Source organism: Apostichopus japonicus, chromosome 16, assembly GCF_037975245.1.
Source record: "Apostichopus japonicus isolate 1M-3 chromosome 16, ASM3797524v1, whole genome shotgun sequence".
NCBI classification, from domain to species: Eukaryota; Metazoa; Echinodermata; class Holothuroidea; order Aspidochirotida; family Stichopodidae; genus Apostichopus; species Apostichopus japonicus.
Genome location: NC_092576.1, coordinates 7278461 through 7294655, shown reverse-complemented (window position 1 = coordinate 7294655; position 16195 = coordinate 7278461). Strand labels below are relative to the sequence as shown.

Sequence of the window (16195 nt, the reverse complement as noted above, 5' to 3'; positions counted from 1 at the left end):
ACTGTATCAATGATTGAAAACTGTTATCGTTTTTAATGAGTACTTCTCGAGTTCTTTCGTTTCAGGTTAGATTTAATGTGTTTGTTTGTAAGTACTTTAATGAGGTGTTGTACGCTGTCATTGAGGATGTCATTTTAAAGTAGATCGAGAAATATTATCTCAAATAATTTTTCAAATAAGCCGAAACAGCTATAATGCCGTATTTATACTAATTGTATTTGTCTGTTTTCTTTATGGGTAGTCACGTTGTTTATTCGCCTGCATATAGAACTCCACTAATTAAAAATTCGACCACTAAATTAATTAGGTCTACAATGTTATTTTTAGCACAAACGATATGATACTGTAAAGCTCTTCCCGTAATTTCAGAAGATATTCTCATCAAACCGAAGGCAATGAAGAGGATATCCATAGCACGATTCCATCGTTTAGTATACAACATACAATACTGTAAAAGTAGTCTTATATTACGCACGAATTAAAAACGCAATTATTCGGTGCAAGTAAGATCCTACTAAACGACAATTCAATGGCGTGCGCAAAGTGGTGTGGTATCCCCCAACGTCCATCGTCCCTTGGCTGATTATTAAAATAAAATTGTCATTTTGGGGGGAGTGCGGACTCCTAACCCCCGCCCCCTCCCTCTTTGGGAATCACATTTAACGACCCAAGGGCAACAACCCTCCTGTATAAAACCCATTCGTTCGTTTCACACCTTTCCGTTAAACTTCAGTCCCAACCTACATAAATCTGGGTATTTGGAATATGCCCCACCCTCTCACCCCTCCACCCGCCCGAAACACCCGCACACACCTTTTCAGTTACAAACTGGCTATTTCGAGAATCCCCAACCCGTCTATCTAATACTGCACTGTTTAAACGTTATGACTGCAACTATTTACTATATCAGAATGAATGAAATTGTCATTTATCAATACAATTACCTCAAAATATAAAAGTGTTGTACAATCTGATTAAAAGTTAGGCCCTTTCATTATTACAGAATCGCGACCTTACTTAAACGATGGAAACGTGCCTGATAATTTCCGTAGGCGTATAATCTCCTTTACTTCTATCAACTTAACTTAAAATTAAACTGTAAACTGAAAACGTTCAACAAGGTTAGAATATAGAAGACTCCTACTTACGATAAATCATTATGAGACCTTACGATTAAATAATACAGAATTTATAAGTCTCCGGGGATGGAAATTTCGAAGTGTTGTAATTGGTTGGATCAAGATCACTCCAAAATCTATTACTACGCATTTTTACATCACTCATGGGAGGTCCTCATGTAAGCTCCGCCTACATGCGTGTAGAGAGTCTAGGAATCAAATATGATTGGTTTGCAGGAAGATGTAGATTTAGACCACGTCATCCGATTCTCATGGCTTTATTAACGAAAACCTGGTAACGGTGATTACGCGTTGAGTTAAAACTTATGTGTGTTATAATATCTTAACATGTGTAACTGCTGACAGGTCTAACTTGTGTTACGGTTTCAAAACACACTTTAGTTTATACTGATTAACGGTTGGTCTCTTATTCACAGTATACAAACTGGTCAAGCCATGTACATTGGGTACAGAGTAGCATATTCTTACAGGTCTCACATGTGTAACGGTTTTAAAACACACTTTAGTTTATACTGATTAACGATTGTCTCTTATTATTATTATGTACAAACTGCGCAAGCCATGTACATTGGGCAAGGTAGCATCTGCTGACAGGTATAACATCCGTTAAGGTGTTATAACACACTTCAGTTTATACTGATTAACGGTTGTCTCTTATACACAGTATACAAACATGATCAAGCCATGTACATTGGGTACAGAGTGGCATATACTAACATGTGTTTCGGTTTTAGAAACACTCTATTTGATACTGATTAACGGTTGTCTCTTATTATTATGTACAAACTGAGTGAGCCATGTACATTGGGTGATTACTTCAAAAATAATTTCTTGAGAACCTGAATAATAACTTGAGAACCTGCAGCAGGGTAACTCTAAGGGACTCAAAAGAGCTTACGTATGTCAAATACAGTATCTTACATACTAGTACAGGATAACACCACCAATATAATAATGTGTGCAACTAGCGATATAAGTGTCATAACTATGTCAAATGGAAATGATGTAAAAATGTTTAAAGAAATTCTGATGAAACTTTCGTTTTCGAATATCATTTATTATTGTGTAAAAGTAAGTTGGCTTGACGTTTCGATCCTAGCAGGATCTTCTGCAAAGGCTAAATGACAAGTGACAGTAACAGATGGACAAAAACACGCACAGAATACAGACGGGTTAATGAGCATGGTGAACACAAAGAGATAGATGTAAGGGAATTAGCAGACAAGGGATGGGTAGAAAAAAAAAGAGAAACCAACAGGGGAGGAGGAGAGGTAGGAGATCAACAGTGAAGGGTCAAAGAGAGGATTAAAGAAAGGGGGTAGGGAATAAACTGGAGGAGGACAAAGACAGAAAGGTGAGGAGAAAAAAGGGTGGAAGAGGGCTTTGAGAAGAGGAGTGAAGGGGGGTGGGGACAAGGGGAGAAGGAGGGGAAAACAGAAGAAAAGTTAGTCATGTCCTTCCTGAATGTTTATTAATAATTGTTAAAAGTATCGAAATTGAAAGTCTCAATCGATAGTGACAATCCCTTTGTGACATGAAAGCTAAATTTACATCGCTGAGGTTTTTATATGGCAGTTAATTATAAATATTTACACTAATGATCTAAACAAAACACCGTTAATGACACTTAACCCCCAAGACAACTATATCAAATGACGTTTGAAAAAAATGCCAATCTTCATATTCTCTCATGACAGTTCACTTGTTTTTCTGTCTAAGATATAAATCGAGATATCGAGAAGAATGGCAGCATATTCGTTGCGCCATTATAAAATAATTCTTATTGTTTCCATAACGATTTATTTCATGATCAAAATATCACGCACAGAATACAGACGGGTTAATGAGCATGGTGAACACAAAGAGATAGATGTAAGGGAATTAGTAGACAATGGATGGGGAGAAAAAAGAAAGAAACCAACAGGGGAAGAGGAGAGGTAGGAGATAAACAGTGGAGGGACAAAGAGAGGATTAAGGGAAGGGGTGGGGAATAAACTGGAGGAGGACAAAGACAGAAAGGTGTGGAGAAAAAACGGCTGGAAGAGAGCTATGAGAAGAGGAGTGATGGGAGGGACAAGGGGAGAAGGAGGGGGGGGGAAACAGAAGAAAATTTAGTCATGTCCTCCCTGAATGTTTATTAATAATTGTTTAACAGTCGAAATCGAAATTGAAAGTCTCAATCGATAGTCACGATCCATTTGCTCTTCATCGTTACATTTCATGTGACATGAAAGCTAATTTTACAACGCTAAGGTTCTTATGTAGCAGTTAATTATAAATATTTACACTGATGATCTAAACAAAACACCGTTAATGGCAATGAACCCACAAGACAACTATATCAAATGACGTTCGAAAAAAAATGTCAATCTTCATATTCTCTCATGACAGTTCACTTGTTTTTTCTGTCTAGGATAAATCAAGAAAGAATGGCAGCATATTCGTTGCGCCATTATAAAATAATTCTTATTGTTTCCATAACGATTTATTTCATGATCAAAATATCACCAGGAGATAGCATTGATATAAGTATTGACAGCAAACCAGGCGATAAAGTGATATTCAACTGTACAGCTAATGAAGCGGCTCTAAAAGAATGGAAATACGAGGGTCATTTGATATTCCATAACCAAGAACGATTCGCACAGGAATTGAACAATACAATATATGCAGAAGAAGAATTCCAAAAACTAATGAACAACAGCGTACATGTAGATGAAAACAATTCTCTGATCATAAATCCTGTTAGTACAGGACACGCAGGGATATATACGTGTTGGCTTGACGAGAAGAAGAAGGAAAAGGTTTTGCTCCAGATTAAAGGTTTGTAAAGTTTCATACTCTTTGATATCATTTTTTTCATGGAGATATTGCAGTTCTTCGTGTAAAATCCTGCAAGCTCATAAATATATCAATATGCATAGTTTGGTTTTTATCTAATTGGTAGAATAAAAGTTACTTGTTTACCTTTCAGCAGAAATAAAATAAGAACTACAAAACCATACAAGACTTTAGCCAACCGAGTCCTAATGCTGAATTACTTAAATATAATTTATTAAATATGCAACCACATATCACGTCAAACGTTACTGATGAAAGACGGCATTGTATTTTATCGTCAAATAATTATACATAGGTATTAATAACGGTAAATATGTTCTTTTTCTCCAAACTGTACACAATGACGGAGACTAAATTTACATCCATTAAATGTGCAAAGTCTATTGGTATATTTATTGGTACACGGTTAAAGATATATGATACATTTTTTTCCAACCTAGTGCCACCTGACGTGAGTTTGTCAATTAATGGGAAAGAATACAAGACCGAGTTAGTTTGGCTTGCTAAGGGAAATAACTTCACAATCACCTGCCGTGCGCTCAACTCAATACCGGCTGCAAATATAACCTGGAGTCGCCAAGCTTTGAGTTCTGACCAAACGTCAGAGAAAGACTGCATTGTTAACGACAACGGTAATACCGACACCACAAGTTTGGACGAGAGATTCAATTCAACCTCGACAATATATTATCAACCAGAACAGGATGAAACACTGGTCTGTTGCGCATGGTTTGGAGCCGAAGTCGTTGGCAAGTTCATACTGAAAATTTCTACTTATGGTAAGCTTTTCTAACACAGTAACGACTTTGTTCTCCGTTCCCACACTGTCGATGAAAATACACCTCTTCATTTCAACTCCTAGTCTAATAGAGGTATAATCGTTTGAGTCAAAACTCAGTCATTAGATGCATATCATGTCTGCAAATGATGACAAACGTATAACCTGTTATTCATATATATACATAGGCGTACGAGGCGGGGGGGGGGGGCAGGGGGCAGACTGCCCCCCCCAATTTCCAGAGGACAAGAAATTCGGGCAAAAGTCCTGAAAAATTCGGGCAGCCTAAGAGGAGAAAAAAAAATTATATATATACATATTTTTTTTTCTCCTCTTAGGCTGCCCGAATTTTTCAGGACTTTTGCCCGAATTTCTTGTCCTCTGGAAATATATATATATACATATATATATATATATATATATATATATATATATATATATATATTTATATAAATATGCAGTAGCTTGCCCGAATTCCATGATTTTCTTTATTTAGCATCATGATGCCCGAATATTTCCGTGTAACACCACCGTAAGCGCAGTTCATCTGGGCTACTACGCTTTTTGCACGATCAATTTTTTTTCTAACTAGTCAATTGTATACCTGGACCAAGGGCGGCGGAACCGGGGGCACGTGCCCCCCCCCCCCAACTTTTCCTCAGGTTAAAAATATGCCATTTTTTTACATACAAATTGAGGTGTCTCAAGTTAGCAAGAGGCCAGGGAACCAGAATGAACACTCGGGAAGGCCGTTTCCGGCCATCTGAGGGGTTTGTAAAACCAACAATTTTCTAGTACGCTCCGCGCCAACTGATGGTGGCGCTCCGCTCAGATAGTCGTGCATATAAAAATATGCCTTTTTTTCACATACAAATTGTGGTGCCTCAAGTTAGCAAGAGGCCAGTGAACCAGAATGAACACTCGGGAAGGGCCGTTTCCGGCCATCTGAGGGGTTTGTAAAACCTAAAATTTTCTAGTACGCTCCGCGCCAACCGATGGTGGCGCTCCGCTCAGATAGTCGTGCATATAAAAATATGCCTTTTTTTCACATACAAATTGAGGTGCCTCAAGTTAGCAAGAGGCCAGGGAACCAGAATGAACACTCGGGAAGGGCCGTTTCCGGCCATCTGAGGGGTTTTTAAAACCAAAACATTTCTAGTACGCTCCGCGCCAACTGAAGGGGCGCTCCGCTCAGATAGTCGTGCATACAACTTTGCAAATCCTGACTAAGTCCGTGACTTTTAATGAATTTCTGTGGGTCAAACTCAAAGCTATTTCAAATAGAAAAAATTTGTTAAGATATTAACAGGAAAACAAATCTTATTCGGAAGATTCCTACATTAGCAACTAATGTACCAAAGTACAGGTTTATCATATTCTTTGTTATATTTTATACTTTTTTGTGAGACAAATTGCAGTCTCACCCGACACAGCGACATTATGTTTTTCTGGTGGTAGCTGAGTACTGTGTTAAAATAATAAATAAGGTAACTAAATAGGAGCTTAAAAAATATACTGTCCCATTTTTCACCTTCAAAGTGATGTTACCATTTTTTCTTCTTCTAATTTACCAAATTTTTGAGGAAGTGTAAATTTCTAAAACGTGAGATTATAAAATGAAGAATGTTTAGATGCAACTTGCAAGGCATCAGAAGTGCCGTTTCTGGCAATCTGAGAGGCATTGTTTGCCAAAAATTTTCTTGAACGCTACGCGCCAACCGATGGTGGGGCTCCGCTTAGATAGTGTCACGGGAACTTTCGGGCACAAAAAGTTCTGCCCCCCCCCAAACTGAAATGGTCCCGTACGCCTATGTATATATATTGGTCTTCTTTGATTCTTAGAACTTGTACTCCAACCGGTCGAAGTAGAGGTCAACGGAATCGCCGCTATGGATAAAATACCTAGGAAGACTATGGCCATGGTTACGTGCGCCGCTAACATAACTAAACTACCTTTTCATGATAACCTTGCATGGAGAGTTAATAGTACATCCGACTTCCATTCAGAGCGCAATTTTACTGACACAGACGCTCATCTAGGTTCCCCTACCAGATTTTCTGTGGCAGTGTACTCAGTAACGTACTCACCACAAGAAGTAAGAGAGTTCATCGAATGCACAGTTACAGATAAAACATTTGCTACTACTGCGACAATTTGGAGGAGCTTCCAAACCTTTGGTAAGATATTCATGAAATATGTCATCTACATCAAATATCACATCAAACCTAAATTTCACGAACTTAAACGTTACTCTGACTACCAATAATATCTTCTCGTCTACACTTACTGGGGAATCTTTCTCTGCGATATATTCCCCATCAGAGGAAAAAGGATATATCGCATGTGAAGTAACTGACACAATGTTTGGTACGACAACAGCTATTCGACGGAGCTTTGAAACATTTGGTAAGTTCTTAAATGTAACTAAATTTTTCATCCCTTTATTTTGTAGAATGCTCGTTAGAAACTGTCGTGTTTTGTTTTTCAAGTCTCCCATAAGTCTTATAATAAGCCTTATTCTTAACTTGTTTATTCCATTTTATTACATATTCAGATTTTGTCGACGTTACACTATCTATTAATGAGATGGAGGACAACAGGTCCATATACATCATCAGAGAACAGGGAACGTACTATGTAATGTGCAGTTTCTTGTTACAAAACGTGCCAATAAATATAACCTGGAAAGTTATACACACCACCTTCCCAATGGTAACCTTTGAGGAATCTTCATCAATATTGATATTCTCGCCTACTAAAGGAACAGGGAGTGTCGCGTGTGTCCTAGAAGGTCCTTACAACCAACTTTACTACCAAATAATATCTTTTGAAGTCTCTGGTGAGATTATTAATAATTTTCACTTTATTGATTTCTTGTACTTTCTTCTTCTTTCTCATATCTTGCATGTACTATCCACTTATTTCATTAATGGAAAGATTTACATATACCTTTCCGAGTTTTTTCTTGTTCTAATTCTTTTCCTTTGTTTTACGTATTTTTTCCTCCTTTGCATTCTTCTCCGAATTCTTCGTTGCATTTTTCTTTATCTTGGGCTACTTCTTCGGATTGTTCTTCACATTGTTCTTAACTTTACCTGTTCATATTCTTTTCGTGTTTGCCTTTGCATTGTCATCAGCATACTTCGTCGCATTCTTCCAACTTTAGGATTTTGTGTACTATTGACAGCCGCCTTCTCTTTATTAATATTCTCTCTCATTAGAACTACATTGAAGTTATTCAGTATTTTTCTATAACACTCTTATTCATATTATGTCGGAACAATCGATTCACTATTATTATTATTTTCTTTCCTGATCTGATCTGCTAATTGGTGATTTTTTTTTTATATACCTTGTACTAATCATTATCACTTTCAAAGTTTGAAATAACTAATCCAGTCAAATAATTTAACGAATATAACCTTCTGTGAATTCTTTAGAAATATTTTACGACGTTACGACGAATGTAGGGTTGAAAAGGGGTGGGGTGGGGACGGGGAATGGATGAAAAGAGTGATCTAGTTAAATTACGTAGCTGTTTTGGTTTGTTTTGTAAGGTATGTATTTCTTTCGGGCACTGTGCTCTCCCCAAGACCAACAGGTGTTTTGAGCCTACTTTCCTTTTCATTTCATGTTCTGTTAACGTGTATATGTGTATGTTATCGTGTATACTTGTACGTTGTTGTGAAAAGAAACAATAAATAGAATGAAATGAAAAGCATGTAATAACATACTATTGTGCTGCAAATATTACGAAATGCTAGGTGACAATAGCTCATAAACAACAACTCAATTATCGGTATGTTATAGTAACAACCGGAACTTTGAAATACCATTTGGACATACCTGGTGATACCTTACAAATGTCATCTGTTTTTAACGGTTTGATGCAGATACCAAACCAGAGACAGGTTCTTCTAGGAATGACATATATATCATTCTCGCAGCTATTTTCATTCTAGCAGTTTTCATATTCGCACTTTGGGAACAAAATACCGGTAAGCTATCATTTGATATTTTATATGAATAACATTGTATTTTTCAACACATCACATAAATGCATTACATAAAGGTTAACATATCTCATGGAAAAATGTCATAATTCTAGTCCAGCTAAAGTACAAATTAATTCCATTAATCATCCACCCTGTTGTTTCTCTCTACAGCATGTCAGTGTAATAACGTCACCAGGTGAGTGTTTATTGATATACATAGTTTATGAAAATAAGTATACTTTCGTTTTGTACCAGCTAGCCCTGCTGTAGACTTTCTTACATAAATTCCTCTATATTATATGATAGATTACACACTTTTGGAAGGAATTACAGTTTAAGCCTTATCTACATCTTTAACTATGTGTAACTGTCTATCAGGAATTGTATATATTTCTTTTTCCTGTTCAATGGTAAGGTGATACCCCTTTTGGAGGTTTGACTTGTCAAGATATTGAAAAGAAACTGAGTCACAAAGACAACCTTGATCATCCACTAGGGTGTCCAGGAGGATTGTGAGTATCAATGTTATGAAGTGTTTTCTAACTAACGTGCAAACTAACATCACACCATACAAAAGGCAGGTTCGCTATTTAATGACAGACAAAAAGCACATAAAATGATATTCCAGAGGACAAATTGTTTGGATTAATGAAAAAGGATGTACACCAAGAAATATGGTGAAATTTACAAAGGAATTTTTATATTGCTTTATCAAGATATTGATAATTGTAATGGTGCTGTTTGTATCATAGGTGAACTTGAATAAAGTCGGACATTATAATTGCAGGCCGAGAGCAAACTGTTACGTTGTTGGTTTTGTTTTTACCTTTATTTTCACTTTATTGGTTTGACTTTGGATTGAAGACGGTTTCAATTTTGACTGAGGAGATATGAAGTTATGTACCCATAACCATACCCATAACCATATACATACACATACAAATACACTTACCCATATACATACCCATACCTATAACCATATGCAAACACATACAAATACACTTACACATATACATACACATGCACATAGATAATTTTTAAGAAGACGCACAAGAAAACAGTAAATACACAGATATGTCAGTGTGCATATACGATATCCTACCTGTTTGCCTAAAGTTCAGTTTCGTACAACACGTGTTACTTTCAAATGTTGTTAGTAGGTAACAACAATTACCTCATATGTAACAATCCACAGTTGATGGGGATGTATATTATGTTACGGAATTAATTCATCAACTTAATTTCCACACACAGATTTGGCGTATTGCTCTCCACTTGAAATTCATCCATTGAAGAGAGGCCGTCTTTCGGGAGACTTCGAAACACTTTCGTGACGTTTCTTAAGAATATGAAGCAGGTAAAGTTAAACAAACAAAACACTTAACAAATAGCTACTACATATAGCTTTCTTTCTGTTATCACCTTTCTTATTCTATACCGTCAGTTACTTAAAGTTGTGAGTTTTAATGTGCTTACCCTTTCTGTAATCCCTTTCTATTGTAGGCAAGTGGATGCTCGGACGATGGAGAAGATCCCGAGGAACCTAATTATTTCGTTTTGGCCTCAGAGGATGGTAACAACAATGATTATATTGATGTTTCCACTGTAGATAATAATGCAAAGTCATACCAAACTGATCAATAATATCTTGTCGTCCGTTTGAAATCAATCTTTATCTTCGTTTCTATTTTTATTTTTGTAATATAAGTTTTTTTTTTAAATCTTTTATCGACATGACAGTAAAGTGACATTTCATCAGCCTAAAGTGACCTATTTAAAAAAATCGGGGGGGGGAGGGGGTGGGTTCTATCATCACTACATTTATAATTGTTTTATGCAATCATCAAATGTGACATGAAACCACCACATAAAGTCTATGAATAATGAGTATATGACTTAGAAGAAGCCAACGGAGGTAAAATGTATTTAATTCTTTTCTGCATATTCCATAACATTCATTCTGAGAATAAATAATCAGTACGTATCAACCCATGTTATAGCTGAGTAAGCCATTCAGTTAGTTGACAACCACATCCTAATATCTATATATTTCCTACTCAAAGATATGGTTGATTGATAAGAGCCTATTTTGAATGGCTTAACTCTCGATTCTCCCCTGCCTTATTAATAGATTATTACTCCTTATTAATTATGGTTCAAATGTAGCTGACACTTGTACATACTATTATCTTTTTTTCTCCCTCCTTTCTCTTATTTTTCTGTTTGGAAGTCTTCTGTGTTGTTAAGTCAGTATATAGGCTTTACAGAAGACTTCCCTTTACATTCTAAATAGTTATGTGCAAAATAATATATATTAACATTGTGCGAGCAGACTGAGTGATGATAACACGTGATGGGAAAGTCCACCTAATATTTATCTGCATGGCTTTCGTCCATATGTCGCACAAATAAAATTAAACTGAATTTAAAACAAGTGATTATTATTAATGTTTTGAAACTGAAAACAATAAATGGAATAAATGTTTGCACTTTTTGCTATTGAAAACGTCATTGTAACTTAAGTACTTTCAACACAGTTGAGATGATATACGTGTATAGTAACAGGAAGAACCATGAATAACTAGATTACTTTTGAGTACTATGGTTAACAGCGACATTATGGAATAGCGTGCTATCTTTACTTCCTACTACAACAAATGTAATAACGGTTATTGTATGAAACTTTCAGTTTTGAACATAAAAATATGTAAAACGAGATTATTAGTATTGTTTTTCTACAGAAGTGACCGCCACGTACAGAGTTATTTTTAATATTCGAAGAAACCATAGCGTTATGAACGTTGATAAAGTTTTAAAGAAATAACATGTTTTCACTGACTGTTCGTTTGACCAATTATTCTACGTATAGTGACAAGGTTTACCTTTTATTCTATTTATTTTGTTCAAACAGGATCAGCGAGTATTAGTGGGACTGTTAGGTTGTTATTCTGAGCAATAGTTGTATTAAATTCTTCAAGGAATGTCTATGAGATATACACAGAGCAGGGCTAGCTTTTTTCTGATGTCATGTAATCTGATTGGTCTACTTTAATTACGGCATTACCCTTCAGCCAACGCAGAGTTTTGTATTTATTTATGTTTTTGTTTTCCTTCTTCAATCTACCATATGTTTTTGTATGATTCAAAAATGGGAGCATATATCATTTTTACAGAACCTTAAAACCTTAGAATTATAGTTACTTTGTGTCTTGCTTCGAGAAAGGTAAGGTTTCGGAAAACACAATTTCTGATATGATCTGCAGTTTAATGTCCTTTAGCGATGCATTTAACATCAGTGAGTGGTCATGACAACACAAAATCAGAGAAGAATTAAATAATCAATACTTTATCATCCCCTAATAAGCTTTAATAGCTCAAGCCACCAGCTTTCAAATGGTTGGTAGGACATACCAGTTGAAAACGTCTGTCTATGCTCTAGCGGCACTGGAAAAGGACGAATTAACTGTGTAAGGCAATAACAAAGAATCAACAATCTACCATATGTTTTTGCAGGATTCACGAATGGGAGAATAAATCATTTTTACAGAACCTTTAAACCTTAAAACTATAGTTAATTTGTGTCTTGCTTTGAGAAAGATAAGGTTTCGAAAAACACAATATCTGATATGAACTGCTGTATTTCACATACATTTACTGTTTGTAGTTATCCGTAATGTTATACACAGACGAAGGTACTCGATAATCATTACTACGTTGTGTTCGTTATACACGGTAAATATGTTACATGTGACACCAGTATAGTTACTGTACTAGCTATGAGTATCGGCTGACGTAGGAACTTTAGAAGTGGAATAAGAATACGTAACCCACTTACAAACCCACCCCCTTGTTATAGTGATATTTCATAGGTTTAGTGGATTCCTCATAAACTGGGTCAGGCACTCAAGAACTTTTGTGTTAAGTATTAAATGCCTCATAATGCAGAATATACAAAGAACACATACTACATATGCTTAACTTCCTGTTTATGTTTTTGCCATATTATGTTCAATGACTAAAATATATCAATCTTGGAGATTTTCAACAGGCGGTTAAAGAGTCTACTATTCTGACGTTGGAAAGGGAGGGTAAGAGGAAATAAAAGCTGAAACGAGAAAGAAAGAGAGCGTGAAACCAAGGCCGAAAGCCAACGCTCATATAGAGACATGCTAGAAGAAAAAGGAGAACATGTTTTGTACATAATCGCAATGAACAAGCCAAAAGGAGAAATGATATTGAGACCGAGTGAAGACGAGGCCATGAATGAAACAAGAAACCATATGCAGCAGATACGAAATAGATGTAAACACTCCACAGATTATATAGACAAATGCTTCTATCTAACTCTTATTAATTTTATTGGTGTTTAAAATTATATTGCAGATTGAAACTCATATACGCTCTCTGTCCTAGTCTTTACGGCCTTAACGACTGCTCTCTACAAAAACATCCGTGACATAATGTTAGCATGTCCTTTAGGAATGATAAACAAACCTTTTTATCTAACGCATGCATATTACTTTCATTTTGCTTGGTGCAATTCTAATTATTTTTTTTGGAAATTGACAACACTTTTTCTGTTGGAATGCGATATGTGGCTCTCTTACGTCACGAAAAGTCGGAATTAAAACAAAACTTGCTTGCAAATGCCATTGGTATCAATTAAATCGATTTTTAAGGTCAAAAGAAAGTTTGCAAACATTCGTGTTGCTTATGTCGAAAAGAGCGTACTGCAAAACGGTATTCTCTACGCAGAAAAGGCTAGTGTTTAGTTCTCCTTTAACATGAAGGTGGGTGCAACGAAACACTAGTAAATATTTCAAGCTGAATTTCAGTTTGAACCGGTTCGATCCAGCGTAGATCACTGTTTCTACTGTCTGAAATTATGTTAATCGATGGCGCATTGCAAATGAATATGCAACAGCTACACACAAGCGAACGTTGCAGATGTTTTTTTTTTCGGTGTTCGTTGAACTAAATGCTGCTGATAACTAAAATAACATATTCTGAAAGCAGCCTTCATGACGACCACGCCTAAATTGGCAAGTTACGCTTAAAACACACTGTTAGCATTATTTAATAGTTTATTAAATCACATAACACCACATAAAATAGCAAACGCCCGTCAAAATGTTGCTTTTGCGAGAGATGTGCTAACTGTATCATGTGCTTACTTCAGATATTTTCATTGTCTCACAATGATCACAGAAATGAATTGATAATGATCACAACGTTGGGAAATGTGAACGTCCAATGTAGCATATTCCATATAATTACCCCGTTGACTAACACACTAAATCATAAAAAGTTGTTGTATAGGGCATCATACTCTATATAACTGTCCCATTGAATACCACACTAAATCATAATAAGGTTCTGTATAGGGTAGCATACTACATATAATTATTCGATTGACTAACACAGTAAATCATTAAAAGGTATTGTATAGGGCAGCATACTCCATATAACTGCCCCATTGACCAACACACTAAATCATAAAAAAGATACTGTGTAGGGTAGCATACTATATATAATTGCGCCATGAAGTACCATTTTAAATCATACAAAGGTTCTATATAGGGTGGAACACTGCATATAATTGCGCCATTGACTAACACACTAAATCATAAAAGGTACTGTACTGCATAGGGTAGCATACTCCGTATCATTGCCCCATTGACTTATAGACTAAATCGTCAAATTTATGTGGTTTTAATATCCTAAAAATTTTCACTAGCTTAAACCTACCCATCACTGGATAGCTGACACGTTGGCCATTCATGGAACTTTCAAGTTTCCGTATAATGACAATGAAGATCTCTTCACTATGAGAGTCTGAAGTTTCGGTCACTTTAACAAACCACTTTACACAGTAGTGAACAGTTGTCATACGCTATTCCTGGGAGGCTTTAAGTGGTCTAATTGACTCATTTTTTTGCACCACGTATATTTCCATTTGTGTACTCTGACATCGAAGCAATTAAGAACAAATATATTTTATTTGATAACACATCAAAAAAAAGATGTGATGTAGTCTGCGGTTGCTTTTCGGCAGTTTTCCTAATATATGGGAACACTTTATATGGAGTATGTCATCTTAAAAAGTGAAAGTAATCGTAATTCACAAAGCTATCCGGAATCGATAAGGCATAACCAATTCTAGCTTATTATTTTGTTATCTCTTGGGTAGAATGAACGTGTTTTCGAACAACTGATCAAGGGTGGCAATGATTTTCAAAAATGATTTGCAATATGAACATTTTCATCGATTTTGATTTGAAGCAGGACCGAAGTAGCACAAAATAAACGGCATTTCTGCCAAAACTAGCTCTAGGGAGTTTTGTCTATAATATTAAACAAACATTTTATTTGAAACTTTTCGTATAAACTGAGGAAATGAGGGTTAGTACGCCTGTGGATACTGTTATTTTGATAACAGTATTTTATTGTTTTCTTGAAGGATGTCTTGCTGATACCGTAGTGAGAATAATTAATAGCTCAGTGACATTACAATGTGGGCGCGAGGCATCGAAAAAATTCATTTGGAAGCATGATGGCGAGACAATATCCAATAAAACAGCTTTTGACCAAACTATTAAGATATGGGAGAACAATTCTATTTGGATCGCAACCACCAATGATCAACATAGAGGGAAGTATAGTTGCTCAGATGAAGCTGGAATAGAGAAAAAGAGTTATTTCTTGGAGATTGCAGGTTTTTATTCAGTCATGCTATTTTAATACTCAATTGCATGTCGTACTTTTAACGAATTTTATCCAATAGGTAAGAGTATCGTCATGTATCAGTAGGAATGAAGGTGGTTTACTTTAACACATACAAAATATCTAGATAAGGTGCGGTTGTATTTCGTTTTCTAACTTTTCAGTTGCTCAGTAATTTAATTTTTTCTTCTCCTTGATATTAAATTATCTGTCAAAAGACGAGTTATACAACGTATATACAGTTTATATGATGTATTCAAATAAACATGCGCAGATGATAGAAAAATAACTTTGCCTGGGGCAAACAATTTTACGTTACATCAATCATTTCCTTATATTTTACTCAAACACAGAAATAAATCTTCAACCAATAGAAGTAAAGATCAACGGATTTGATGCAAATGGTGATATACATGTGGCCAGGAACACCCAGCTTAAGGTTACATGCAAAGCAGCCATAATTGGATTTACTGATTATGACAGACTTAAGTGGATAATCAGTATTATAGGTCGTAATATATCAACACAGTATGATTTCAATGAGTCATATGCTAGCCATAATCATAGTTCTTCTTCTCCAACTGTTGCATCATTCACAATCCTCCATATTCCGATGAAAGAGAGGGAAAACATCTTGTGTAGATTCAGATACAAAACATTTAAAACAACTACTCAAAGGACCATAAAGACCTTTGGTAAGTCATATGTATTGCTTTGT

At 35.8% G+C, this 16195-nt stretch overlaps 1 protein-coding gene and 1 long non-coding RNA gene across 2 annotated transcripts; both read left to right on the top strand.

Annotated features, from left to right (window-relative positions):
- Positions 1 to 3568: 3568 nt before the first annotated feature.
- Positions 3569 to 15930, top strand: LOC139983828 (uncharacterized). The gene is made up of 7 exons (XM_071997642.1): positions 3569 to 3962; positions 4421 to 4759; positions 6601 to 6936; positions 7314 to 7598; positions 8653 to 8757; positions 8926 to 8950; positions 15831 to 15930. The coding sequence occupies exons 1-7, from the start codon at positions 3569 to 3571 to the stop codon at positions 15871 to 15873; spliced, it is 1527 nt and encodes a 508-aa protein (XP_071853743.1). The 3' UTR covers positions 15874 to 15930.
- On the top strand, positions 9056 to 10531 carry LOC139982633 (uncharacterized). The gene is made up of 3 exons (XR_011798220.1): positions 9056 to 9266; positions 10009 to 10111; positions 10258 to 10531. It is a non-coding gene; the product is annotated as an uncharacterized lncRNA (long non-coding RNA).
- Positions 15931 to 16195: the final 265 nt, after the last annotated feature.

Excerpts from the sequence above, each read along its gene's own strand:
- LOC139983828 (XM_071997642.1), top strand. The coding sequence starts at position 3,569 with ATGGCAGCATATTCGTTGCGCCATTATAAAATAATTCTTATTGTTTCC. Across the intron at positions 7,599-8,652 it reads AATATCTTTTGAAGTCTCTG|ATACCAAACCAGAGACAGGT; the intron begins GTGAGATTATTA and ends GGTTTGATGCAG. Across the intron at positions 8,951-15,830 it reads CAGTGTAATAACGTCACCAG|AAATAAATCTTCAACCAATA; the intron begins GTGAGTGTTTAT and ends ACTCAAACACAG.